The sequence below is a fragment of the Sceloporus occidentalis genome, unplaced genomic scaffold, assembly GCF_023333645.1.
Source record: "Sceloporus occidentalis isolate IW3139 unplaced genomic scaffold, rSceOcc1.0.p SCAF_455, whole genome shotgun sequence".
Taxonomy (NCBI): domain Eukaryota; kingdom Metazoa; phylum Chordata; class Lepidosauria; order Squamata; family Phrynosomatidae; genus Sceloporus; species Sceloporus occidentalis.
In genome coordinates this window covers 188,806-215,367 of record NW_028317435.1, presented here as the reverse complement: position 1 = coordinate 215,367, position 26,562 = coordinate 188,806, and the positions used below count along the sequence as shown (strand labels likewise).

General features: G+C 45.7%; 3 protein-coding genes across 5 annotated transcripts in view; 1 reads left to right on the top strand and 2 right to left on the bottom strand.

Moving 5' to 3' along the window:
* Positions 1-2,178: 2,178 nt before the first annotated feature.
* Positions 2,179-7,616, bottom strand: LOC149271863 (monoacylglycerol lipase abhd6-A-like). Its single transcript, XM_089507067.1, has 8 exons — positions 7,498-7,616; positions 6,819-6,975; positions 6,516-6,629; positions 5,468-5,600; positions 4,907-5,064; positions 3,665-3,719; positions 2,429-2,529; positions 2,179-2,352 (listed from the first exon to the last, which is right to left on the bottom strand). Exons 1-8 carry the CDS (start codon positions 7,614-7,616, stop codon positions 2,179-2,181), a joined length of 1,011 nt encoding a protein of 336 aa, XP_089363193.1.
* Positions 7,617-10,807: 3,191 nt separating this feature from the next.
* On the top strand, positions 10,808-13,574 carry LOC149271862 (deoxyribonuclease gamma-like). Its single transcript, XM_089507079.1, has 8 exons — positions 10,808-10,939; positions 11,402-11,490; positions 11,704-11,793; positions 12,162-12,274; positions 12,368-12,480; positions 12,662-12,819; positions 13,125-13,221; positions 13,458-13,574. The coding sequence occupies exons 1-8, from the start codon at positions 10,808-10,810 to the stop codon at positions 13,572-13,574; spliced, it is 909 nt and encodes a 302-aa protein (XP_089363205.1).
* A 3,751-nt stretch (positions 13,575-17,325) lies between these two features.
* The window catches only part of LOC149271861 (filamin-B-like), a 54,785-nt gene continuing 45,548 nt past the window's right edge, over positions 17,326-26,562 (bottom strand). For all 3 annotated transcript variants that reach the window (XM_089507068.1, XM_089507069.1, XM_089507070.1), the window contains 14 exons: positions 26,284-26,412; positions 25,960-26,133; positions 25,613-25,771; positions 24,835-25,038; positions 24,509-24,661; positions 24,044-24,166; positions 22,424-22,690; positions 21,236-21,373; positions 20,861-20,976; positions 20,576-20,708; positions 19,963-20,139; positions 19,134-19,352; positions 17,999-18,202; positions 17,326-17,513 (listed from right to left, as the gene is read on the bottom strand). In XM_089507068.1, the coding sequence (XP_089363194.1) occupies positions 17,326-17,513; positions 17,999-18,202; positions 19,134-19,352; positions 19,963-20,139; positions 20,576-20,708; positions 20,861-20,976; positions 21,236-21,373; positions 22,424-22,690; positions 24,044-24,166; positions 24,509-24,661; positions 24,835-25,038; positions 25,613-25,771; positions 25,960-26,133; positions 26,284-26,412 (2,384 nt within the window). The remainder of the gene's footprint in view (positions 17,514-17,998; positions 18,203-19,133; positions 19,353-19,962; positions 20,140-20,575; positions 20,709-20,860; positions 20,977-21,235; positions 21,374-22,423; positions 22,691-24,043; positions 24,167-24,508; positions 24,662-24,834; positions 25,039-25,612; positions 25,772-25,959; positions 26,134-26,283; positions 26,413-26,562) is intronic.

Genomic DNA, 26,562 nt, shown 5'->3' with positions numbered 1-26,562 from the left:
TATCTATGGGTCGCGGGAGAGCCGTAGCAGATCACTTGTTTTCAGTGAGGGCAGTAAAGCTGTGGAGTACACTGTCTGTAGAGGTCACGTGATGCTCTCGCTGCGCCCTGGGTGGTGTTTTGCTACCGTTACTATACACGCGTGACCTCAACACCCTCACATGTCTAACCAACGTGTGAAGAGGCGAAACCCATGGCGATATACAGATTATCCGCATAACCCTTTGCTTTTGAACGTGCAGCCAAAGGTTTAAACGCGTGGCGTAATAAGAGAGGACAAACATATTGTAATATCTGGAGACGCAGGAAAACGTATATTATGTACAGTTATCACGCCGATCAGGTCTCGCTGCCGCGTCAGGTTATTGGAGAACCAGCCTTTGACCGAATAACTCTCGACATAATCAGATATCTGGAGCGCGCGGGGGGGGGGGGTGTTTAGGGACACGCAATCTGGGGCAAAGGGTAATTCTAAAGACTAAGGTTATTGAATGTGTGTTAAAGGTACTTTATGAGCGTTGCTTGTTTACTTGCACCGGATAACTTGTTTTCATCGTGCGCATAATCTACTTAAATGTCAAATCCTGGGGTCTTTAATCTCTGAAATAGAGCCGGGCATATCCTATAATACGGGAAATAAATGGTCTGGCAACAAAGAGTGGACATTCTATGCCACCGATTTACACATTTAAGCCAATTTGGGACACTCGTCCTCAGTCAGAAATAATTAATCATATTACATTTTTCCATATTAAATATTTCTGTTGTAGACCATAGTCATGTGACATCAGCAGTGGACACTGATTGGTTGTGGCAGAAAACAAAACATGTTTAAATGTTTTTTGTTTTTTTTTTACTGTTTAGATAGAATGGAGAAGAATTTTCTTGGTGGAACCGCACCTTTAAATGGTATTAAGAAAGGTACATTCATTATTTGGGCTTTCTATACACGTATGTAGTTGTATGCGTTTTATGCGCCCCTGTTAAGTTTAACGTTTAGTGGTATAAAAACCTGAAGGAATCGCCCCATCCGTAAAACACAAATTCACGAGACAAAGGAGTCAAAGATATTCTCGTTTTATAGAAGTAGTAAAAACGTTGCATGCTGTGCATTCGGAAGCAAACATCTCAGACGCGTTCGGTTTCACAGTATCTTGTGCAAATGTTAAACCTTATAAATCAGAACGGCCAATCGCTTTGCATCTGAAGTGGCAAAACAACTCCCAGTATGCCCAGCCGCTAACACGTGAGCTACTGGTTGGCTGGAATTTCTATAGCTGATCTCAGTAGTTTTAATACAGTACTTAGAATGGGAACACGTGGGGATTTGCCCCCTTTAAATTATTGCAAATACATGGACCGGGATTTAGTGGAATCCCCCCCCCACCACCACCACCTTTACCCTCCTTCTCATCTCGCAGCTCCGTGGCTTGCATGAGACGCATTTGGCTGAACGCATCTCCTGCATGCCACCGCGCATGCACCCTATGCTCCTATATACTTGTGCGAGAGTTCCGATGGATTTATCCATGTTCAAAAAGCAGTCCTGAATGCTTTCCTGCCACTGATTGGCTGCTTCAAGCACAAAACAGTCTCAATTATCCTATACGTGCGATAATAACAAATATGCTGCCTTAGCATTCTAACCGTCTAATTCATTCTCAAATTCTTACTTTTTTTTAGGGGACTGCACCGGTTGTGATGGAGGGACACTTTTATAGGACACAGTCTGCAGTTTTTCCACTTTCGTTACAATCCCAGCCTATTCATTTCCAGGGGCGCTGGTCACCCCGTACGCCCCCTTCCCACTCCCGACACCCAAAATACCATTAAAGTGTGAAATGTCTGTAGTGTCTGCTCCGTAATGTGCCCCGGGAATCACCTTCAGCTGCACAGAGGTCTGAGGCTCGCACGGTTTGGTCAATGGATATTATATTACCCCCCCCCCCCGCCGCATGGGGCATTCGCATCAAGCATGAAACATCGCCCTACGGTTCTACTGAAATATCCTAATCCCCAGTCTGTGTCCTCGAGGAACTATTATTATTTTACTAAACTAGACCTTTGGCAGACGAGACGGGCTGAATGGGTCTTATCTGCCGGAAGGTTCTATATTTCTATATTGAACATCCCTGAGAGCAATCCGCAGAATGGCGCTGTGCCCGGGGCATCACAAGGGTTAATCGTGTTTCTTGTTCTCCGTGTCCTGCAGGGAAGATGAGAAATCCACCAGGAGCTTGGCGGTTTTCCTGGGTCTTTCCATGACCACCGAATGTCCGCAGTTCTCCAGAATCTCCGCTTGGCTTCCGGGTATGGCACTCGTCAAAACGTCCGCCCCGGAAACATCCAATACCTGAAACGCAGGAGAGCGTCAGCTGCTTGGTCCCCCCCCAATACCATACAATCGCAAACAAAGCCAAGACCCTCACCTGATCCTGCTTGCCCCAGATTACTTGAGTAGGAGCCACAATTTTGGTCATGTGTTCGTGCAGGCTGTGCCGAGAGCCCTCGCTGACAATGTCCAAAAATACTGGAAAGAGTAAGTTGCGTTAGAAGAGAGCGTCGGGTATCGGGTGGTCAAATACGGACCCTATCAGTCTGTTAATTTACTCGCAAATAATGCAAGTGGCCAAAAACATCAATTCAAATCACTCCCATCACTCCTGTGTTCCAATGGCCCTTTATCACTCCCATCACTCCTGTGTTCCAATGGCCCTTCATCACTCCCATCACTCCTGTGTTCCAATGGCCATTTATCACTCCCATCACTCCTGGGTTCCAATGGCCCTTTATCACTCCCATCACTCCTGTGTTCCAATGGCCCTTTATCACTCCCATCACTCCTGTGTTCCAATGGCCCTTTATCACTCCCATCACTCCTGTGTTCCAATGGCCATTTATCACTCCCATCACTCCTGGGTTCCAATGGCCCTTTATCACTCCCATCACTCCTGTGTTCCAATGGCCCTTTATCACTCCCATCACTCCTGGGTTCCAATGGCCATTTATCACTCCCATCACTCCTGTGTCCAATGGCCCTTTATCACTCCCATCACTCCTGGGTTCCAATGGCCCTTTATCACTCCCATCACTCCTGGGTTCCAATGGCCCTTTATCACTCCCATCACTCCTGTGTTCCAATGGCCCTTTATCACTCCCATCACTCCTGTGTTCCTATGGCCATTTATCACTCCCATCACTCCTGTGTTCCAATGGCCCTTTATCACTCCCATCACTCCTGGGTTCCAATGGCCATTTATCACTCCCATCACTCCTGGGTCCCAATGGCCCTTTATCACTCCCATCACTCCTGTGTTCCAATGGCACGTTGCGTTTGCTGATCCAAGTTTAAGTTTAAAAGGCTAATTGATGGTTAGAAAACCCTTTTGTAATTATGTTACAGCCAGAAATCTCCTCATTTTTAATGAAAACAGCTCAGTGACCCCAAACCTTTGAACAGCTTATCGATCTATACATTATAAAGATGTACAGACACAGACATTCGCGCCTCGATTCCGTATTAAACGCTCTCATCTATTATGCATCCCCCTGCCGGCTGTAGTGAAGTATAACTAAGTTCTTATTAATTTAAAGCACGTCGGCTCCTGGAACCGTTCATACATCAGGGGCCGTATTTTTATGTTCCGGTGATCGCCGTTACTTACGTTTTCTGTAAAATTCATTGTGCGGAATGCGGACCTCAATCAGCCCCTGCAACACCTACAAGAAACAGAAGTATTAACGTATAACAAGAATCCCCAAAATTTACTTTTAGCAGTAAAAATGTTTAAAACGGGGGCAAAAAAAAATATTAATGTAAATAGAATAAAAAAAAACATTAAGAAACCCAAGGATTTTGTTTTGGCCAAATATGTAGCTATGTAATAAATCTCCACTTTTCTCAGGAAATATATCATACTTCCTTCCTTCCGCATGTTATTTCCCGCTGCCTCCTAGAACCAGATGATTATCCCCAACTTTATTACAAAGAGAAATATTTAAAATAAAATGTACGCTTCGTCTCCCTTTGTTTCCTTAATAAGGTCTGCGATGTAATGTTATTTAATAATCGTTAATAATAAGAAACCGTTAAATGCATTAAAGAAGAATAAATAAGGCAGCTTCTTCCTCTACTAACTACGAGGACCGTCCGTCCGTCTGTCCGTCCAAGCCCCTGGAGCCAGTCAGGTCCGGCGCGCGGTGCTGCACAGGGGTCCCCCTTCCGTTCCCATTATTTAGATAATAAAACATACTTAAAAAAACATTAGGAAACTTTAATTGAGTCTAAAAATGAATTTAAAGAAAAAGATGGACGCCGTGTCCTTTCCGAGTGCGGCCTGCAGGCGACGCAGAGAGTGGTCCTGTCTGTGACCTCGCAGTGTACGTCCATCCGTCTGACACAATTATCCCCCCCCAGTGATCTCGTCTTGAGTGTAAAAAACGTCCCCACGGTGCTTAGTCTTTGCTTCATCGATCCTGTTCTCCCGTCCACCGGTCAGGATAAGACCCTCTAATGCAGGGGGTAGTTACACCGCAGGGGGGGGGCAAGCGTTTGTCATATCGTAAGGAAGCAGCAGTGGTGGGTATCTGTGATCGGGCCACCGGGTCCCAGACGGAGTGTCCTCTCTGCCGCCCCAAGGAGGGGTCCTTGCGGTGGAGCGGATACCTGCCTCTGTCTCTCCGTGCCGTCTGTGTTAGGAGAGCGCCGCGTGCCAACGTACGGAGTGAGATCAGTGCTGGCCACCAGGGGTAAGTTTCACAGGACACCCCTCTCCAAATATTGGGGTGCGCGCCCATCCCCTCCAAGTTATAACTAAAGAGACTCTATCCAGAGGGTCGTATGAAGCAACCTGCATGTTCTAGTATCGCAGGGGAGATGCAGCTTCATCTTTGCCGCGTGGCCTTACCTTCTGTGGTACCTTGAAGCGCACATACGAGCAGAGCTTCAGCATCTCCTCCATCTCCTCCGCCGTCGACGGGATGAGAGGGATGTTCTCGTCGTTTCCCGATTCTTTCATGTCTTTCAGGCGTTTTAGGAACTTACTGTCTTTAGGATACATCAGGCCTGGAAAAGAAACAGAAATATTATTATTATTGTTAATACTAATAATAATATTAATAATAACGATATTCAAGTATCCTTTCTTTGTGTTGATATCTCGTTATAGTACCGATTAAATAATAATAGGTATATCCTGATTAAGAGGTTTTTTTTTAAATGCTTCTCGTTTAATAATTTATCAATAATTCTCAGGAAAATATAATTACCACTAAATCCGTTTTTGGTTGGTAATTATATTTTCCTGAGAATTATTGATAAATTATTAAACGAGAAGCATTTAAAAAAAAAACCTCTTAATCAGGATATACCTATTATTATTTAATCGGTACTATAACGAGATATCTAATGTTTTAGAGTTTTTTATATAAATATAATTTTAATAAATGTATTGCTTGCCGGGGTTTACCTGCCGGACAAATGAGGGTCAGACAGAAGATATCGGACGGATACTGAGCGGCGTAAACACCGGCCACGTTCCCCCCCATCGACGTCCCGACAAGGTGGAAAGGCTTCTTGTTCAGCCCAATGCTTTCCACAAACTGTCAGAAAAAAAGAGACGGAAATCATTCAAAAAAACACCATTTTGGGGCTCGCTCGGTTTACATGATGCTTTTGGACGCCTTGGGTCCACGTCGTCTGTGTTACTTCTTATTGATGCCTTCAGTTTGAGGGCAGAAACGATGAACCGGATGGGTTTTAATCATTTTACAGACAGCCTGACGGAAGATATTTTAATCCGTAAAGAATGGAGATGCCCGGAGAGCGTCCGCCGTTACTCCAATTTATTAAAGTGACATTAGTATAATCCGCTGCCACCGATATATTCATAATGCCGGCTATATCCACTTTATGGAGCAGATCTAAGGAGTCGCAGAGAATTTACATATCTCTCCGTCTTCTGGAGGATGTGTTTTAAGTTGATCTTTACATAAATCATTAAAGGTGTTGAGAAGGTAGAGAGAGAGTGAGTAAGAATGAGAGAAGAGAGAGTGAGAGGCAGTGAGTGGGAATGAATGAAGAGAGAGTAAGAATGAGAAGGGGAGTGAGAGAGATTGACGGAGAGGGAGAACGAGTGAGAATGAGAGGGAATGAGTGAGAATTAGAGGAGAGAGAGTGAGAATGAAAGGGAATGAGAGAGCGGTGGAGTGAGAATGAGAGGAGAGATCGTGAGAGGGAATGAGTAAGAATGAGCGAGAGAGAGTGAGAATGAGATGGAGCAAGTGAGAGAGAGGAAAATACCAACACGTTTGAAATTAAAATTCAGAGTTTTCTTCTTTATTTTCGTTTGTTTCTTTGGGGCTCCTCCTTGTTTTTAGACATTTGTACGAATTAACGAATTTAACGAAATTCATTAAAATTAGTACGAATCTGAATGCACGAGTCTACGAGATCCAGACACTTTTCTATTTGTAATGAAATGATTTAGAAAGCCATATGGTTTTTAGAGACCATACCTGATGTATCCTCCTCACTTGTCCGTTGATGGTGTAGTCATCGAGCGGCGAGCGCGTGGTACCCTCGTGGCCGGGCATGTCCACACAAACTAGGTGTACGTTCTTAGGAAGAAACTGTAAAAGAAAACATGGTCCTTTTTAAATTAACCCTTTACCAATATTGAAATAATATTAAGAATAATAATAATAATAATATGTGTAACGGTTCCTTTAAATCCCGGCAGAAAGAAGCTGGCACAGATAATACGTATAAAAAGGTAAAGAAGTCATTTTCAGATTAAAAATATTTAAAGTGCCGCCTACCTTGGCCACAGTCAGCCACATATCTTTGTGAGCAGAGAATCCATGAAGCATAAGGATCGACGGTTTGGGGCCCGGCCTCCCTCTGGTCGTGTAACAGAACTTATAGTTTCCATGGGTGGCATATTTCACCTGCATGCCGAGTGCCCGGCGCCAGTACCTGTCACACAAGTTGGGGGACGTTTGACATAATATGTTTTCAGGCAGCTGCCTATCAGCCGCTTGTATGATTCTCGCTCTGTTATCTGATCCCCGATCTACTAGACAAACACCCCTCCTCATCATACTGACTGTGGAAAATAGAATGACTCGGTCTTAATCACCCAGCCGGACTCTATGGAGGAACGGACTTCAATAGCATTCCCCTAAAGCATCAGCTCAGTGCGGTGTTTGAGCCGGGAAAGTCACCCAAAATATCACATGACTGACAGCAACGGCGGCTCCAGGTCTGCAGATAAAGGGGGTTTATTGGGGCAAAATGAGATAAAACCAGGTGCAGCCGCGACCTGCGACACTTCGAGGGCGCTCATGCTTTCCTCATAAGAAGGCTTGAAAACCTAAAGCTGCAGTCCCAATAATAAATGAATTCACGGTGAAATTTAAATAATTACTTTGTTGCCGCTGCGTTTATTTCTGTAAATATTATTTTATGAAAGAGGTTTCTGGATACTTTGTTTCTTACCAGTAATAGATTCTGATGAGAGCAGCCGGCCAAAACAGGAAGGAAGCCGCAAAGGCCAGTATGGGGATCAGCAGGGTTCCTCCTGCGACCAGGAACACGTTGAGAATATCGAGGTCCATGATTGGTCAGATTAATACTGCCAGGAAGACAAAAGAAACCTAGAACCTGAGGGCAGATCGGCCCCATCCGGCCCCCGTCTAGTCGCCCGTTTCTACTGCTTAATCAGTCGTTGGTCTCGTCTAAGATTCAGGAGCCGTATGTCTATCCCATGCATGTTTAATCCCCTCACTGTATTACCCTCTACCACTTCTGCTGGGAGACTGTGCCATGTATCTACCACCCTCTTGGTTAAGTGAAATTTAGATGGGGTGGGTGATGTCCAGTAGAAAGCCCCAGCCGCCGCAGAAACTCTCTTTAAGCACATCCCATGAAGACACCGCGGTCTGATGTCCCCTGCAGGACACGGCTGGGACCGGCGTTACCGGGGCTGGACTCCCAGCCGTGTTGGTTCCTCCAGCGACCGCGGCGTCGGCGTCATGGGAGGCGCGATCAGGTCGCTAACGTACGAGAGAAGAGGTTTAACCTCATCAGTGCCGGAGCAGTAAGACAAGCATTGCTGATAGCCACCCCCTGACCCCCTAGCCTGGCCTACAAGAGCAGACCCCGGATCTGGATGGTAAATTACCCCCCGCGGGGGCACGGAGCGCCCCGCATTCTGGAGTCTCACCTCTGCAGTGCTGCTGGCGGGAGACGCGCGGCCCGGACCCCCTCTGACGGGATTCTCCTGCAGTCCGTCCGTATCTCGCCGGTATGAACTCGAACGGTGAAACCTCCACCTTTGCTCACTGAGGCTCTGTGAAAAGATAAGGGGTGATAACCCAACCCGTTAACCCCTTCCTAACACAGAAGCCTAGAATTTCCCAGCAGATCGGCCCCCTTCGGCCCGCTTTTCTTTTGTCTTAGCTTCAGGAGCCATATGCCCATCCCATGTTTAAATTCCCTCACTGTATTAGCCCCTACCACTTCTGCTGGAATGCTGTTCCACATATAAGTCATTGGAGAGCTATCACTGTGTGATATAATGTGACAGTCTGCAGTGTGTGATATAATGTGACAGTCTGCAGTGTGTGATATAATGTGACAGTCTGCAGTGTGTGATATAATGTGACAGTCTGCAGTGTGTGATATAATGTGACAGTCTGCAGTGTGTGATATAATGTGACAGTCTGCAGTATAATGTGACAGTCTGCAGTGTGTGATATAATGTGACAGTCTGCAGTATAATGTGACAGTCTGCAGTGTGTGTGATATAATGTGACAGTCTGCAGTGTGTGATATAATGTGACAGTCTGCAGTGTGTGATATAATGTGACAGTCTGCACTGTGTGATATAATGTGACAGTCTGCAGTATAATGTGACAGTCTGCAGTGTGTGTGATATAATGTGACAGTCTGCAGTGTGTGTGATATAATGTGACAGTCTGCAGAGTGTGTGATATAATGTGACAGTCTGTACTCGGAGCTGCAGTCTCTCACCTGCAGGGTGATGCCGGGTCCGGCCGGTACAAGCTAATCCCTCCAATCAGCACCGAGATCACAATGCGGGGCAACCACACCGACCCGGAACTGCCGCACCGCCAGGACCTCGCGCATCCCGCGCAGGGCCGCTAGAGGGCGCGGAGGAGTCATAACACGGTGCATACCGCGCAGGGCCGCTAGAGGGCGCGGAGGAGTCATAACACGGTGCATCCCGCGCAGGGCCGCTAGAGGGCAGTGTGTACACTACTATACTCGACCTGCTCTGTGCATTCCGAGCGGTGCCACCAGGGGGCGCTGAATACACGGCAGGTTCAGCTCGTTACATTGTTACACAAATCACCGACCCTCCGGACCTTCAGACACAAAATAACCAGCAGGAGAAATGTTACAATAACTGCAGCCGTCTGTAACGACACCCAAAACAATACATACCAATAATCAGATCCCCAAAACACAGGAGCCCACAGACATACCAAATGCACTAGAGACCATAGCTGTCCAGTGGGGCCAAATATCTTCTGGGTAAGTGTAAGTATAGCCAGAGCACGTGGCCGTGTTTTTTTTCTTTTTTGCACGTTGTGCTTTGGGGCCCCCAAGATCTTAATCTGGCGCTGCTTGTGTGTTAATGGTTATCTACCCTCTGGAATTGGGGGGGGGGCACCCTGGCCTCCCCACTTATCCAGTTTTTCCCATATATATATCATGGGTGCTGCCCAAATTCTGTATGTAACTGGATAACAGGCCGAATGTCCCTCGGTCCAGCCGCCTGTGTTATTCTGTCTTTACCTCGACCTTTAAAGCAGAAATATTCAAAACAACTCAAGAGTCCTTAACTTCGCCCAAAGTGTCCCCAAACGCAGGTGCCAGGTTGACCTTTAAGCTGAAGAATTCACTGAAGCCGGCCGTACAGACGGGACAGACAGACAAAAAAAGAGTGTCTAAAAACACAAAGGAGGCAAAGATTCTCACCAACGCCTTTAAAAACATTAAAGGTCCTAAAAACCTTTCGGAGAAAAAGTCTGCGGCCGTAGGTCTGTCTACTTCAATGAACGAGCAAAGCCCCGTCCATGCGCAGAGACCTGCTGTTAAAGCCCTCATACAGCATCATGTCGTTACCGAAAATGCGTATTATAAACTCTTTTATGTTCCGGTCTCTGGGGGTCGTCTGAGCTGAAGTCGCTCGCTTGATCTGCATTCTACATCAAAAGCTTGTTTTTCTTTCTTTTGCCAAAAGCAACATTTTTCATCCCTAAACCTGCCCGTCCTCGCATCACAAATCCCAGGAAGCGCCAATAAATAACAGAGACCACCTCAAACTTTTATACAACAATTATTGTGCGAAATACCCCATTCCGCTCCCAGGTCACAACTTCCAAGCAAAAAAAGAAAGTTTCGAGGAAACTAGTGGAATACTTCGCTCCGTTCCTAGCGTTTTGCTCCAAAATTATAGTTCTTTTTCATAAAATAGCAAAAAAAATTGAAATTCACTGAATTCCCGGCCTCAAAAAGTCCAGGAATTTCTATTTCCCAAATTGTTTTGTTTTGCAGCAGCCCTTTGTTCAGTGACCGGGTTTGGAAACATGATGTTTTTCCCGTGTTGTTTCCGTGTAATAATGGGAAGTTGCATACGGTCTGTAAACACACGCAGCCCCCCCCCCCCCGGCACAAGGGGCGAGAAGGAACTCGTCATTCCTGTTTGCTTTTCACGCAGACAGATTAGAGATAAAGGAGTCCTCGCTCTGTAAGCGGCTCGCAGACCACCGTTCCCATGATGATATTTTTATTAGCGTTATTTAGTTTTTGTTTCGCGGAGACTTTTTCGCTCACAATCTGCTCTTTTAACATAAGAAATTTCGGAGAAGCCAAAATTGCCAAACCAGATGTCGTGGCCATCATTGTGAAGGTGGGTCGAGGATCAACGTCCAAAAAAGTGGTGGAAAAGTAGACTTTCCTCCTGCGTGGGGATAACGAAGCTCATTTCACCCTAATTGGGTTCAATTTCAGACCAAAATGTGGTTTTTAGAGGAGGATGAAGGCTTCGTAGTAACAGAATTTGGAGAAAGTAGAAAATGTCTGAGTTTTTAAGGTGTTTTCTGCGTTTTGGGGAAGCGGTTGTTTGTTTTAAGCTAAAAAGTGGAGAAAATTTGGGGAGATTTGACTTTAGAAGGATTAGAATTCAGTTTTGCGTGTTTATGGAAGATTTCAGTCTTTTCTGCCCTGTATGGCACGTTTTAGGTTTTTTTTTATGTAAAAAGTGTAAGGGGCCGTGGGGTGGCCCTCCTTCACGCGTCTCTACGTTCTGCGGAGCGTTCTCGTCGGGATGGATGGGGAGAATTGACCGAGCTCTCGCTCTTTGGTCCTGTAGATCGTCTCGCGCTGCGACGTTGCGCTTCTGATGGAGATCAAAGACAACAAAGATAAAGCCGTTCATCTCTTAGTGCAGCAGCTTAACAGGTAACGCATTCACATGGCTGAACGTTCTAGAACGGGGCAAACGATGACTTTAAATGGCAGCCCTTGGTATAGAAAGCGGCTTCAATAATGCTCCTGACGCCTAGTGAGAAGATCCTTCCGGATACATTTCAGAGAGATCTGGTTAATGGCCGATCAGACTTCGAACGTCTGAATCTTTACCCGTTTTTATGTGTATTTTATTTATTTTCTCAGCCAACCGGAGATGAAGGATGATTTCAGTTTGATTATCAGCGAAAGGCTGGGGCGGAATTCCTATAAGGAGCAGTATGCCTTTATTTACAGGTGAGGGGGTTACGGCGCCACCTTGTGGAGCAGCAGCATATGGCAGCCACAACCTTCCCTGAGTTTTATTCCAGTCCCTAAAGAAGTCCCAAAAACAGTCAGCTTTTTGCGTCCCCCATCGCCATCTTCGTAGAACGTAATCCTAGGTGACACCGAAGAGTCTTTGCATGAAAATCACGCTTCTCAAGGTCAAGGTCAAAAAACTCAATCTTGTTAATCCCGGCGTCTTGGCCATAAGTGCTTCCGTTATTGCTGCCTTTGGGAAGTTGTGCTTCTATATGGGGACAGACATGGGGGGGGGGGGATTAAACATCAGGTCATGAGTTTGATAGCGAAATTCTTTTTTGGGGGGTTTGTCTGAAATGCAGGAAGCATCAGGTCTCGGTGAAGGACGCCTATCAGTACCCAGACACCCACCCGGGCGACGTCGATGCCTTTTCCAGAGAACCTTTTGTTGTTTGGTTCAAATCCCCGCACACCGGTAAGGAGTAGATGTAAACGTGATTTGGAGGAGCCGCAGTAAATCTTTGGCCGGGTCTCTGATCAGCCGTTTCTCTTTTAATTCACACCAAAGAAGTGAAAGAATTTATTATCGTGCCGCAGCACACGACCCCCGAGGCGGCCGTCCGCGAGATCGATAAACTCTACGACGTTTATCTCGATGTCCGACAAAAATGGAAATCGGAGGTGAGGACAATTCCCGCCTCGTCGTATCATTTATTGATTGATATTATTTATTGGTTTATATAGCGCCATCATATTCCGCAGCGCAGTACAATATATTCACGAGCCCCTGGAGTAGGGGCATTAGGGGCATCTGCTTGGTGCCGGATTCTGGATTTCATGACATTTCCTTGTCTCCCCGCAGAACTTTATCTTCATGGGCGACTTTAACGCTGGATGCTCTTACGTTCCCAAGAAGCACTGGAAGAACATCCGTCTGAGAACTGATCCAGAGTTCGTATGGTTAATCGGGGATGGAAGTGATACGACGGTTAAAGGCAGCACAAAGTGTGCATATGACAGGTAACCAGAAAACACATCTGTAACGTATACCGGTTATGGGTCTTTTACTTTACTGAGAGGGTGGCAGATAAGTGGAACAGCCTCTCAGCAGAAGTGGTATAGGCTAATAAAGTGAGGGTATTAAACATGCATGGGATAAACATACGGCTCCTGAATCTAAAAAGAGACCAACGAGACTATTATATATTATATATTAATTATATTAATTATTACATTATATATACATATATTATTATTATTATTATTATTATTATTAACGTTACCTTTATTATAAATTTGGATTTCTAACTTTCCTGTCTTTTTAGGATTGTGGTTCACGGACAGAAGATTCACGAGTCCTTGGTCCCCGGCTCGGCCACCGTATTTAATTTTATGGAAGAATTCGGACTGAACGAGACTCAGGTACCGTTTTCCCGAAGATAAAAAGCGAAATCCGAGGCGTTTGCTCTATTAACTATTTACATAAAATGAAATTAGATTCTAAGGAACATTTGATGGATATTAATGCCCCTTAACTCAGCTCAGAGTGATAGGAGTTATTGGGAAATATGAGCTTTTGTATGGCAGGTTGCATAGTCGTAGTATCTATAAAAGTAATTATTATAATAATTATTTGTCTATTTTCTGCTTTTTTTTAGGCTCTGGAAGTCAGCGATCATTTCCCGGTCGAGTTTCAGTTAAAAAAATCCAAAGGGTTTATGGATAAAGTCAAAAGTTTCTTTCGAAAGATCAAAGGAAAACGTTCTTCAAAGTGATTGCTGAGTTTACGGCAAAAAAACCCAAACCTAACAAAATGCTTTTGTATGTAAAAATGCAGCGTTAACCCTTTAGCTAACAGGGCAGCAAAAACTGCAATTTAAAAAATACCAAAATCTATAATGATTTCTCATTGGGGGTTAAATATTCAATATATCATTGCATGCCCAGTGTCCTAATGATGTCATCAGCAAAAAAAAACCCAAAAACTGTGTTAAAAACAAAATAAAAATCTTTCCTAAAATTATTTAAAAGGAAGATCAATAATTTTTACTATTTTATGTCATTTAAATTGTTTAAATAAACACCATTAACAAAGAATGTGTGTGCTTTTTTTTTTTATTAAAATAAACACATTTCATTTTTTTTATATAGAAATAATAGAAACAAAATAGAAAAAGGAAGCGGTTTACAAATTCAGGAATTTCCCGGAACCTAAACTTGTTTACAAACAGAGGGATAAAAACAATAAACTTTCTCCGGTATAACTGCTGACGTTTGTTACTTTGTTTCTATGACAACTGCGCGTGTTTGGTGAAAAGTCTCGTTATGTGAGGTTCCGCTGCGTATCCCCGGGTGACGAGACAGAGACCTCCTCTGGGATCCCTGATGTACGTGGAGGTAGAAAGCCCAGCTCTGATACAGCGCTACGGAATATGATGGCGCTATGTAGAACAATAAATGATAATAATAATCTACCCATTTATGATGGAAATTGATACACGGAAGCTTTTTGGCCAAGAGCAACGAGTGGCTGATTTCTAAATAGTCTTAAGCCCCCTCGTCCCATAATTTGGGGGTCCTGCTGCAAGATGGGAGCCATGGACAGGTACCCCCAATGCCGTGAACGTGTGCAGAAAGAGGGGCTCTGCCTCGTGTTGCTCCATCATGTGCCGGTACGTATTTAGTAGTTAAGACCCTTCTTAGGATTTTGGAAGTACGGAAGATACGACAGGTTAACGTAGAGAAAAAGGTTTAATCGCAGCCTTTTGTGGAGGACATCGTGTGGGGCGCTCCTCACCGCTGGCCACGTTTATCATTTTCCGGTGGGACGCTTTTTTCCTCCCAGAAATTATTATTAAGAAACAAGCAATCTGTCCGAGAACGACGAGGTCACAAAGACGCCGTTATTTCTGTAGAAATGTTCTTGTACAATCGAGGACCTTCCGTGAACTGGAGGCTTAAACTCCTTCACAACCTCACCTGGAAGGGAAACATCTCACGTTATTACATACAGACACTTCTGACTTATTTCACTGATGACCTCATAAGTTAACAAATCCTGGAACTGACTCAATGAGTCAACCACCTCCAACAGGTAGTCCTGCCCAACAAAACTTTCTAGGTAGCGGCGTCTACGGCCGGTGACAATGTTTGTCTGTTAAGTTCTGGAAAATGGATACAATTATTTTGGGGGAATAGACGCCTTTACCGTTATTTTATGGCTTCTATATGTAGTCACCGGGTATCAAATGTTGATTTTACAAGCAAGTCTTCCCCAGAGGCTCATAGAAACCCAGAACCTGCCGGCAGATCGGCCCCATGTCGGCCCCCGTTTAGTCGCCTGTTTCTCCTGCTGTAACGACTCAAACCTTAATCAGCCGCTGGTCTCGTCTTAGATTCAGGAGCCGTATGTCTATCCCGCGCATGTTTAATCCCCTCACTGTATTAGCCTCGAGGAGGATCACGTACCTAACCTCCAGCCATACTCCCAGGACGATAACACCGGTAACGGATATTTCTCCTCCGGCCCGAGCTGCTTGCGCTTTTTTAGATACAGAACGCGGCCTTTGCCCTCCTGGGAGTAGTCGTCGTAGCGCAGGGAGGCCGTTCTCGGGCTGACCGGCCTCATGATGCTCAGGTCCCGGATGTCCGCGTTCTCCTGGTCAGTCTGCTTCGGACTCTTGGCCGGGGGTGGCTTTGAAGCTTTGATGGGTGGAAGCGTGACGGCCCCGGCGTGGGGAACGGGGACCTCTCGCCGCTTTCTTCTGCTCTCCCGTGGCTTCCGGGGATGCTCCTCGCTGTAGTTCAGCTTCCAGGTCAACCTGGCGAGTTTTTCTTTCTCAATCAGCTCCTTCCAGGAGTTCTGGTTCCGCGTGGTGAGGAAATCTCTCATGTCGAACGCTCGATAAGAGGGGGAGACGTGCAGCCGGCTGAAGTAACGGGAGAAGCCGCTACTGTCTACAGTTGTGTTTATTTGTCGTCTCCAAGGATACGGGTCGCCGGGGTGAGACGGACAATAGCAGGAGAGGCCGCCGCCGACGGAGGGCAGGGAGGACATTGTGGAATTTTCATGCAAATAAATAACCCCCAGCGCTGTATACAGTAATATAACCCCCAGCGCTGTATACAGTAATATATTACCCCCAGCACTGTATACAGTAATATAACCCCCCCAGCACTGCATACAATAATTACCCCCCAGCGCTGTATACAGTAATATAACCCCCCAGCGCTGTATACAGTCGCCCTGAGCCCCTGGGGTAAGTTGGACCCCTTTTGCCCCGCGTTAAGGGCAGCTCAGGGGCCGCAGAGCTCGGGTTTTCGGTTTCAGTTCGTGGATGATGTAAGAAGCCAATCTGACTCGAGGGGTTAGAAAAGTTTATTCCAGTTTATCAATTTCTTTTATTTCTCGAGTATTTTTGTGTTTACAATGTGGCGAGATTGTCTCGATAACGACGCAAATCACAGTAAAAAGCACCTTCATGCCTCCAAAAATAGTGTTTTTTGTATTTTCTTAAAAACATACTAAACACCCCCAGAAAAGAAAAACAAAACAAACGTTTTAGACAAGATATTTTACACAGAGTATTCAATATTTTGTAACAACCCCTTCCACAAATATTTTGATGAATTTACACCCTGAATAGAGAAATTTTATTTGTAGCTTCAGAGATGGCCGGTGCAGGAATTTACTTTTTCAAGATTCGTTTGGAAGAAAATAACCCAAAATTTACCAAATAGGAGGGAATACAGAAATTCTGAATTTTGCAGCCTTTTTTTTGCCCCAGTGGAAAACTGAAGCAATTTTACTCAATTTACTATTAAATTAGCAAAATTCTATTGAAAATACTATATTTATACAGAACACAACGGTTCATGAATCAGGCCGCTAAAAAATAATCACAGAATAATAAGTGCTCTCCTTTCTAAAGGAAAATATTTGATTCTATTAACACTAAAAACTAATTTAACATTTTATGACATTTATCTATCTGTAAAGGCACAAAAAAATGGCAGTTTTTTTCCTCCCCAATGCCATTTTTAGACCAAAAAAATCAATGATTTGATGTACGGTCGGCATTTATTTCATTCAGAATGACACTATATAGAGGACTAAGAAAACATTAATCAGTAGTTACGCCAAAAATCATTTCCAGTTTCTCCAAATTTTGCTCCCCAAATATTTGCGATTTTCGGGATTAATTATCGACAATTTGCCATAAATACCTTCCCCTTCACGGCAGCTAAAAGGTTAATAATATCGCTAGTTATAAATAAGCCTCTTTCGCAGGAAGAAAGTCAGAAACCAGGATACGCTCTTCAATTATCGGACGGACGCGTAAAACGCACATAAAACGTTACATTTCTCTGATATATATAAAAAAGTGAGATCTAAAAATGACACGGAATGTTTCGAATTTCTCAAAATCGTGAAAATTCCATATCCAATCCTATCGATTATTTTTTTTTTTTTTTTATTATTCCTGGTTTGCAGTCTTCATTGCTTTGGGGGTCCCGGCTGGGAGTTTACGGGACGCTGACGTGGAAGGGGCTGCCGGGAATATGCTCTTCTCCCCACTTCACTACGAGGGTGTAGTCCCCCCTCTCCTTCACGTGGTACGCCACCGAGTACTGTTTGTTTCCGAGATGCTTCACAGAAACCTCCTCGCAGGGTATGGTGGGCCCGTGGACGCCGACCAGCAGGATGTTCGAACCTGCGGAGAAAAAACAAATTGACTTTTTTTATTATTATTTATTTTTATTATTATAATTATTATCTATTTATTTTTATAGCGAACGTATAGGAAAGGAATATATCCTTAATAAAAACAGGTTCCGTCTGGGCATCCCAGGGAAATGCCCCGCAGCCAGGCGCTGTTTGCGATCCAGTGCCCACGAGGATGCCCACATAGCCAACACCTTAGCGGACTGCTGCCCACAACGCCAATGCCTTCGTATGCGGCCTGCTAGTGTATACCGGCACATCGCAATGGCCTAGGAGGCCGATGTAAGACTATAGCGCCCCATCACATGTGCGCCGCAGGCGAGGGCACACAATCTATGGCCTGCTGGCCTTAAAGTTATCAATTTCTTGAAATGTTACATTATCTTAATATTTGATCGTTTCTTCTGCCCAAAAATGAATCGATGATTGTGTAGCAAGCAGGTCGGCGAAGAAATAAACCAGGGGGTTTCTTACCTGCTTTACTGCAATCCACGGTAAAAGTGCTTTTTTGCCCAATATAGGCTTTCGACAGACCGGCACCCTTGGACGTCACTTTGCTTGCGTCCGACGCGAACCTCGGCAGGGCGCTGTAGACGGTCTCCGTGGTCGCTCGAGTTACTGACTGCACTATGATGGACGACGTCTCGCTGGCGCTGCCGACGCTAACAAGTCGCTGGCCTGGTGAATAATAAAAAAAAAACCCCCCAAAAACACAGAATCTTATACCGTGCAGAAAACATGGAGGACGCAGCAAACGCCGCAGGACAACGAACGCGGCAAACGCACGGGGATACAGAAGGGTCAGTACGTTTAGTGCATTGGCCCGAAGTGGGGAGGAACTCAATGCGTCCAACACCCTGTCTGCCGAGGAGACTGTTAAGACAAAGGCTCATACATGTCATGCATGTAAGACTACACGGAGCGCACACGTTACAAACCAGAGAGCCTCTGAGAGACGTCCAAGGATTTCTCCTACAGAGGAAAAACCGGTCTCCAACCTGCATGATGTAAGAAGGTTCCGGTTGGGTCTGCAGCGTGTGTGTAAAGAGTCGGGGCTTTATGGAAGCGTTGGCCGCCATTTTGTACACGGCCTCTGGGATACAATGAAAGCCGACAGACGGCACACACAAGACAGACCGGAGCGATAACGTCATCGTCACACACGTGTCCACACACATAGGATTACCTTCCCGGTGTGTAGATTGTGTGACAGTAACGTCCCGTGTTATTTGCCCCTCCAGCACAGAGCGGGGCGCGTCACCTAGACGGCAGAGGCACGAAAATCATACGAAGCAACTCCAGGCGGAGCGGGGAAAGCGGGCTGCGTACGCAAACTAAACATGGCTTCCTTATAATAACTGGGGCTCAGAGGAAATAAACCCCCCCCCTAGGACGGGGCAAAAAACGAAATCCAACACTACACGGGAATATTACCGGGTGACGTCATCCCAGACCACGGCGCCACGGAGCGACCCAAAGCCATCGGAGAACGGACAGCAATGGAAAGACGGGGGGGGGGTCATGCTTGCCATCTTGGGGCCCCGGCCTGTATTTCTGGTCCTTTCTAGTCCTAGAGGACGCTCTTTAGCTTCGGTGGCCAAGTAATTACCTGTCACGCGAGCCTTGAAGGGGCTGCCGATGATGTGGCTGGGTCCTCCATACTTCACCCCGATCGTGTAGTTCCCGGGGGCCATGGGGGTGTACGCCACTTTATAGCCTTCCGGGCACTCCTTACACTCCATTGTTACTTTAGAGGGTCCTTCGATGGTGACAGACAGCGCCCCCGGACCAGCTTTAGTGGTATTGATGATAAATTCTGACTGTTTTCCTGCGAGTTTCAAAAAGGTCTGAGTTATCAAAGCGGCCAAAGCTGGACTTATTACAGGGCAGATGGGCAAGTGACTACCTCGGCCTTGGGGGGGGCTTAGAGTTACAGCAATACCACAAAAAAATGAAAAAAGTGTCACTCGGCACAGCCTTACGCAACGTGGCCGCTGATAATGCCACGTATATGAAGGATTTTATTAAAAAACAAAAAAAAACATGAAAAACAAAAGCTGCTCGTTGGATTTTGACGAGGGCAGCCCCGGCGTCGGAGTCATTACAACGAAGACAGAGGGAATCTTAATGTATTTAAAATAAAAATGAGCAATAGTCCCGAAAATAGACATCCTGCGCCCTTCCCATCCGTAACAATGGCTGCACTCGCTGAAGGGCAGATAAGGCTTATCAGAGCCGCGCAGGCACATACTGCAGCCGTACGTCAAGCTGACGGGCATTTATCTTCTCCTTGGACCACGTTTCATTTAAATACTTTACCCCTTCCGGCTCTGGCTCCATACCTACTTTAGATTGTAAGCTCTAGGGAGCGCACCATCACCACCATTATTACAGCGCTATGACAACGAAACACGTTTCTGTACCGGTGGGTCTCTTACCGGTGGTGCCGCGCTCCAGGCCCGAGCCGTACGCCGTGACAAGCGCCGGGTCGCCTTCCTGCCCCGGCTCCCCGACTCTGACCTTGAAGGGGCTTCCAGGAATATGGCTGCCGTTAAACTTCACGTCAATGGAGTGGATCCCGTTCTCCCGCGGGAAAAACCTCACGGCGTATTTATCTGCGGACAACAAGTCCCCCGTTCCCCGACATTCAATCTCAGATCAATCAGACCTACAATAACCCCAGACCTCAGAGCGCTCCCTATCCTGGAGGTCATCAAAGACAGAGTTTCATAGAACGCAAAGTATCGTTATCACCTTTACTAACCACCCCTAAAAGAAAGTAATAGCCCTCCGATCTCTTCATACATCTCCCGCAACTCAAATGGATAAATGGAACAGCCTCCCAGCAGAGGTGGTAGAGGGTAATACAGTGAGGGTATTAAACATGCATGGGACAGACATACGGCTCCTGAATCTAAGACGAGACCAACGACTGATTAAGGTTTGAGTCTTTACAGCAGGAGAAACGGGCGACCAGACGGGGGCCGGATGGGGCCGATCTGCCGGCGGGTTCTAGGTTTCCATAAATACAAGTAAGGGGGAACGTCTCACCAGGTTCTAGCTCAGATACATGGCATTCCTCCACGGCCCCCGACGGGCTGTGCACTTTGGCATCTATCTTCCCCTTCGCCCCGTTCAGTCGTATGGCGAAAGCTGCCGGATGATTGATTTTTAATCCAGATTCCTGAGGGTTTGGGATAAACAGATCGCAGAATGAAACAAACGTAACAACTTCTCAGATACAAAAAAACGTGCAGAAAATTCTAGAATATGATTTAAAGGCAACAATAACGAGATTTCGGTTGAATCGGTTTTCGGGATATCGGGGCGGCTCACCTGAAGGCTGGAGACCGTGAGCCGGCGGGCGTCCTCAGAGTGAGCGATGACGGGGACCAGGAACGGACTCTGGGGGATATGCTCATCGTTAAACTTAATTACCACTTCGTAGTCACCTAAAATAAGAGGAAATACTCAAAAAAAACAAGAAAACCAACAGCAGCATCGACGTCTAACGTATTAGTAAAAAAATAACTGAATAAATAAAATTCTACGGAATTCTCCCGTCCATTAAACATAAAAACACATAAAGTAGGAGGTTTACATAAAAAATATATTGGTATTTTAGTAAATATCAGATAATGTTGCTGACTATTTGTGAATGGTGTGAAACCGTCTCCTTTCCCCGGAGAACGTCGCCGAGCGGAGACTCACCCGGTTCCTGCACGACGTAGGACACCCCGGAGGAGCCGTCTTTCCGGTCTTCAAATGAGATCTCAGCTTTGCTTGGACCCTCTACGGCGATGGACAGACCCCCGGCGCCAGCTTCCCGCGTCCATATGCTGAACTCAGCTGAGGCAGACAGACACGGATAGAGTTATCGCGAAATCTCCCCGATCATCATCCCCGACCTAAACTACAAATAAGCGACGGAATCCATCCGACAACAGGATCCACTCCGAAAGGAATTTCCCTCATAATTCACAAAGCATCAAAGAGACCCAAAACGCTGGATTCCGCCCAAAAGAAATTCCTCGGCCAGGACTAAGAACGTTGGCTTTATGAAAGTCCATCCGAAAACAACTTTCAGGGTAACAAAGAATCTATTCATGGATGTTTGATATAGCGAATTATCATTGTGTACGCGCGTTATAACCACCCGGACGCCGTCCAGAACCTGGGAAAACGCACCAGAGGCCATGAGCACCGAACCCCCAATTCATCTGCGTCCGAGAATAACAAAGGACCGGGGTTTCCTCCGACCGCGTACGGCTTGTAAACGCCATCAAACCCCCGAACGTGGAGCCGCCTCGTGTTAAGAGATCTTTACAAGGTGCCCTTAATTTTAGAAACGCTCGGCACGTACGACGCTCTTACTACGCAGCGACCCACGCAAATACGGCAAACATGAAATATTTTGTGCCTGAAACGCCATCTGTCCAGGATTTTCTATCAGGAATTCCCATGTAGAGCATCTGCGCTTCCAGCTCTTTCCGAGCGTTTAATGGCTCCCTGAAGTCCTTCGGTCTCTCTATAAATTGGCTGCCGAATGTGCAAGTTTTTGGGTTTGTTTTTTTTTAGAATGCGCACATGGCTTGAGACACAAGAAGCTGTCCCATTAAAAAGAAATAAAGGTTAAAATCACGAGCGTGCCGTGGGAATGAGGATATCCTTCTAACACACGTGTTGTTGGATAGTTTTGGGAAAGAGAAGAGCGATATAGCGTGGGGGCCGGGGAAATAAGGCGATTAGCAGCTGCGTTTAGGTCCGCAGTGATTTATTACGCCATCAAGTCCAACCAATGGTGCCATAAGAGGGGTCCTTGTTCCCTTCACCTACAGCACCACCCGACAAACCCGAAGGCACAGACTATATGGGGCACTTGAGACCTATGATGCCTACCTGGGACTCCAGCTTCTCCCCTCTCCAACCCAGGACCTCCAGCCTTGACCTTTTCCGCTCCTCCTTCACCTAGAGGTCCAACAGTGAACTGGAAGGGGCTGCCCGGCACGTGCTCCCCTCTGTACTTCACACTCACTGTGTGGACCCCCATCTCTTGCGGCACGAAGCGCACGCAGGTGGTATTCTGGCCAAGGTCAACAATCTCGGCCTCATCTGTCCTTCCGGAAGGGCTCGTAACTTCCGCTGTCAGCTCCCTCATATCGATTTCTAAGCAGAAAATGTAACGTTTCAGCAGCCGGCTGCATCTCGGCAACAAATACGCCATTAAAAAAACTGCAACATCAACAAAATACAGTAGCATACAATACTGTGAGTCTTACACGTAACATGCGTCATGCCGGTGGGGTACATCGACGATGTACAAGCAGATATATCGATGATTAACAGTGTAGATAGGTATACAAAGGATGCCTATATTCTAAATAGTGAAGTCCATAAAAATATATTATACTTTTTAAATAAAAAAAATAATAATTTTAAAACTTTTCTTATCAAATATTTTTAGGTTTTTTTTTTTATTAATAAATTATCTGGAAGTCAGGATTAATGGATTAAAAAAAAGTCCTACTGAAGTTATTTCCAACTAAACTAAACTCTAAAAAATTAAAACTAAGAAGTAAATGATGTTCTGGCCGCATCCTTTGGAACATTGACAATCCTTTTAGAAATTTGTTGCGTTGGTTGGGACTTTTCGGTACTTAATCTCTGTCCGAGTGCTTTCTTTCCTGTTTTAATATCTACAGAGAATTGATTGCCTGTCTGCCTGCCTCCAGCCACTAGAACGATTTTTCATAAACTTGCCCTTTGGGGTTAACCAGGTTTATGGCACGTCAGGAGTTTAAGCTTCCCAGAGAGGGCATTACTGAAACTTGCAGACTATCGCTCCAAATGATACAACATTAATGAAATCGATGTGGCATGGCAGCTTTGCCGAAGAGCCAGTGACGGAGGCAGGCATTGCTGGCCAAAGAAAACATGAAAGCTGCACTCCAAACCAACCATGCCGTGCATTAAGATGCTATGGCTACAGCCAATCACGCAACTGCTCATGCCCAGTGCTTTAACACACCCGGTGTCCCTACACCCCTTGATACGGGGAACCCTTTCTCATCTGCAAGCCCATCCGCCTGTTGTGGAAATGGATTTTGGGACGAAAGGGCCTGACGGGACAGGGTCATTTGGAACCAAGTAACTATGGAAGGATAAGACATGGTGTGATAAAAAAATAGATTAAATTACAATCATAATAATAAAAGCTAAACATTTTCAGCATAAAATCTTTTATACCACCGTTAAATCTCGTGTCAGCTTTCCAGTCTAACTCAGTGTGATTTTCCTGTAGAATTTTTGCCAAATTCATTTTTTTTGTACTCGGGTGCAGATTGTACATAAATATACATTTGGAATTAGACAGACTACGATTGTGAGCTTCAGCCTGCTCAGTAAATATTTTACGTGAATAAACCGTTCCACATCATTTATTAAAGATTCTTGGTGTCCGGGGTGGAATTTCGCATTTGATGAAAATCCACAACAAATAAAAATATATCCACGGCTCACCTGGTATTTTCAGATTTAGCTCACAAACGCCACCCACGGAGGCTACGGACGGTGCTTTTCTTCTGCGGACGATGCTCTCTTTCACTCTCCCTTCCCCGCTGACTTTGGCCGTGAAGGGACTTCCTAGAAGAACGCCGACAAAGGGGGAAAGTACGTTTGTACAACGTATCAAAGGCTCATTTGGTGGTAACAACTCACAAGCCTCCATCCTCCCGTGTTGGATTTGTAGAGAGAAACAGATTGTCTATCTCGCCTTTCCTGGATCTTCTGATTAATGGAAGAAGCACTACATTGATGGACAGCTGCTCTTTCCAAGAGCATCTGCAGCAGCTGAAGTCAATCTAAGTCAGGTTTGAAACTACATATAAAGTCCCTCCATAAGTGGGAAGATGATAAAATGACGACATTTCATTTTAAGGCAGTTTCACAACATTTTTCTGAGCACATTCCTGGGTTTTTCTTTACCTGGAACGTGCTCGTCCGCGAATTTGATGGAAACTATGTAAACGCCAGGCTCCGTCGGACAGTAGGATACTTGGCATGTTCCGTCTTCCAGGTCTTCTGTCTGGATGTCCACCTTGCTGGGTCCCTCCACCGATAGCGAAAGTCCGCCATAGCCTAGAACACAGCGAGTCGGGAGACTTAAGAGGTGTTTTTCTGATTGTATCGGCTGGTGATTTAAAACTGAGATAAGTTATGGCTGATGTAGACTAAAAGTCCATTGATTCCACCAATTCAAATGAGCAATTAAGCAGGTAGTAGTCCATCCAGTCCTAAAGCCACCGACTTACCCGCCTCCCTGGTGTCCACAACAAAATCAGACATCTCAAACGTGCGTCCTTCTGTCAGCCCTGGTCCAGACACCTTCACCTTGCTGGCGTCTCCTATTTCGGATTGATACACCATGATGGAGATCGGGCTGTTGGGGACATGGCGGCCATTTTTCTTTATGCTGACCAGGTGCTCTCCAACTTCTCGTGGGATAAAGGAAATACCTGCAAGCCACCAGTAACCTCTTAAAACACACAATTAACAGTTTTCTATCCACAGGTCTGGGTTAAGAAAAAGAAACTGAGGTGTCCTTGGGTGCACAAACCACAAATTACATGCAAAATCACTAAAAAAATGGGAACCCACCCAAGAACTTACGCGTGGGTCATAAATCTCTGTTATTGTTACAAAAACCCATAACCGCACATATCCGTGTTCCTAAAAAGGTTCCTTGAGGATACACGTCTCGTATCATCAAACCTTGGACTCAACTTAAGGCTGGAGGCCCATAACGGGGTCTTTCTAAGCTTTTGCCAAGTCTATTGTATAAAGCTAAAGGGTTAATAATGACATCACGCCTTTAAACAATAGCACATCCTCACTTCTCGTCCGCCCCTTTTAATGGCTGCCTGCCATACGAGAGACAAAACACGATTGTATCGGCTCCCTATACGGCGTCCTTAAGCAGGACTTTAAATTGTTGAACGATGTTAAACACAAAATCAGATTAAAAGCGAATAACGATAAGGACTATAATCTAATAACATCTTGAAGTCTCTGCCCGGGTTATTTTGTTACCGATATGATTGTTTGGAAGCCTCTTCAAGATGCAGGGCTCGTCGCGGCCGGACGGGGCTTTGATGCTGGCGGTCAGGAGGCTCAGATCGGTCTCGTTTATGTCCAGCAGGAAATCAGCCGTGGAGCCGAGCTTGACCTGGGAGCGTCGTCTGCTATCATCTGAAACAATAACCGAGTTTGTGTTATTTCTCGGGTAACGACACGCGGTGATCGACGCGCGGAACAGAAACATGAGGTCTACTAACTTTGGAAACGGGTGAATCGCTCCTATTTTGTGAATTCTCTCTCTATTCTATACCTCTTACTGGAAAGGCTTCTGTAGGAGTTCCACTGGTTCTGCCAATTACCTGTGATTTTGGCGACGAACGGGCTCCCGGCAATGTGAGTGTCGTTGTATTTCACCAGAATGCTGTAATCTCCAGGCAGGGTTGGCAAATACGTCACGCTGCACGTTCCGTCTTTGTTATCGATGCAGCTGATTTCCGCTTTAGAGGGTCCTTCGATGGCCAAATCCAGACCACCTAAGACAAGACAGATATCTGTTCAGACCGGATCCCGAGAAGGTTGGACTCGCCTAGTTGTTGAGGCTACGTATCCCAGGCCTATATAATGACCAACATTCTATCGGAAATCGCCCGTATTCCCCGGAATGTACCCGGAATCACACGCACCTTCACCCGCATCTTCTGTTACGATGGTGAATGTCGCCGGCTTGTTGGCCACCCCGTATATAAGCCCCGGACCAAACGCAGAAACGCTCCCCGTGTCTGGATAGTTCACAAAGAACTGCAGAGGGCTTTCTGGAATAAATCAGAGTGAATGAAACCCGTTCTAAAAATGTGATCCTCATACAAAGCTGGTGAAGTCTCTGCCATGAACGGGATTCAGTGATATTTTATATCCTGGCCAGAGCTCGACGTGCTTTTTATTCCCAGCCTGCGAAGTTCTCA

Bases quoted from the DNA above. Each gene is read 5' to 3' on its own strand.
- LOC149271863 (XM_089507067.1), bottom strand. From the start codon at position 7,616: ATGGACCTCGATATTCTCAACGTGTTCCTGGTCGCAGGAGGAACCCTG. The intron at 5,601-6,515 runs GTATGGTCTCTA...TTTTTCTGACAG, and splicing joins AAGTGAGGAGGATACATCAG to TTTGTGGAAAGCATTGGGCT. The intron at 3,720-4,906 runs GTAAGGCCACGC...TGTTTCTTGTAG, and splicing joins GCTTCAAGGTACCACAGAAG to GTGTTGCAGGGGCTGATTGA.
- LOC149271862 (XM_089507079.1), top strand. From the start codon at position 10,808: ATGATATTTTTATTAGCGTTATTTAGTTTTTGTTTCGCGGAGACTTTT. The intron at 11,794-12,161 runs GTGAGGGGGTTA...TCTGAAATGCAG, and splicing joins CAGTATGCCTTTATTTACAG to GAAGCATCAGGTCTCGGTGA. The intron at 12,820-13,124 runs GTAACCAGAAAA...CTGTCTTTTTAG, and splicing joins ACAAAGTGTGCATATGACAG to GATTGTGGTTCACGGACAGA.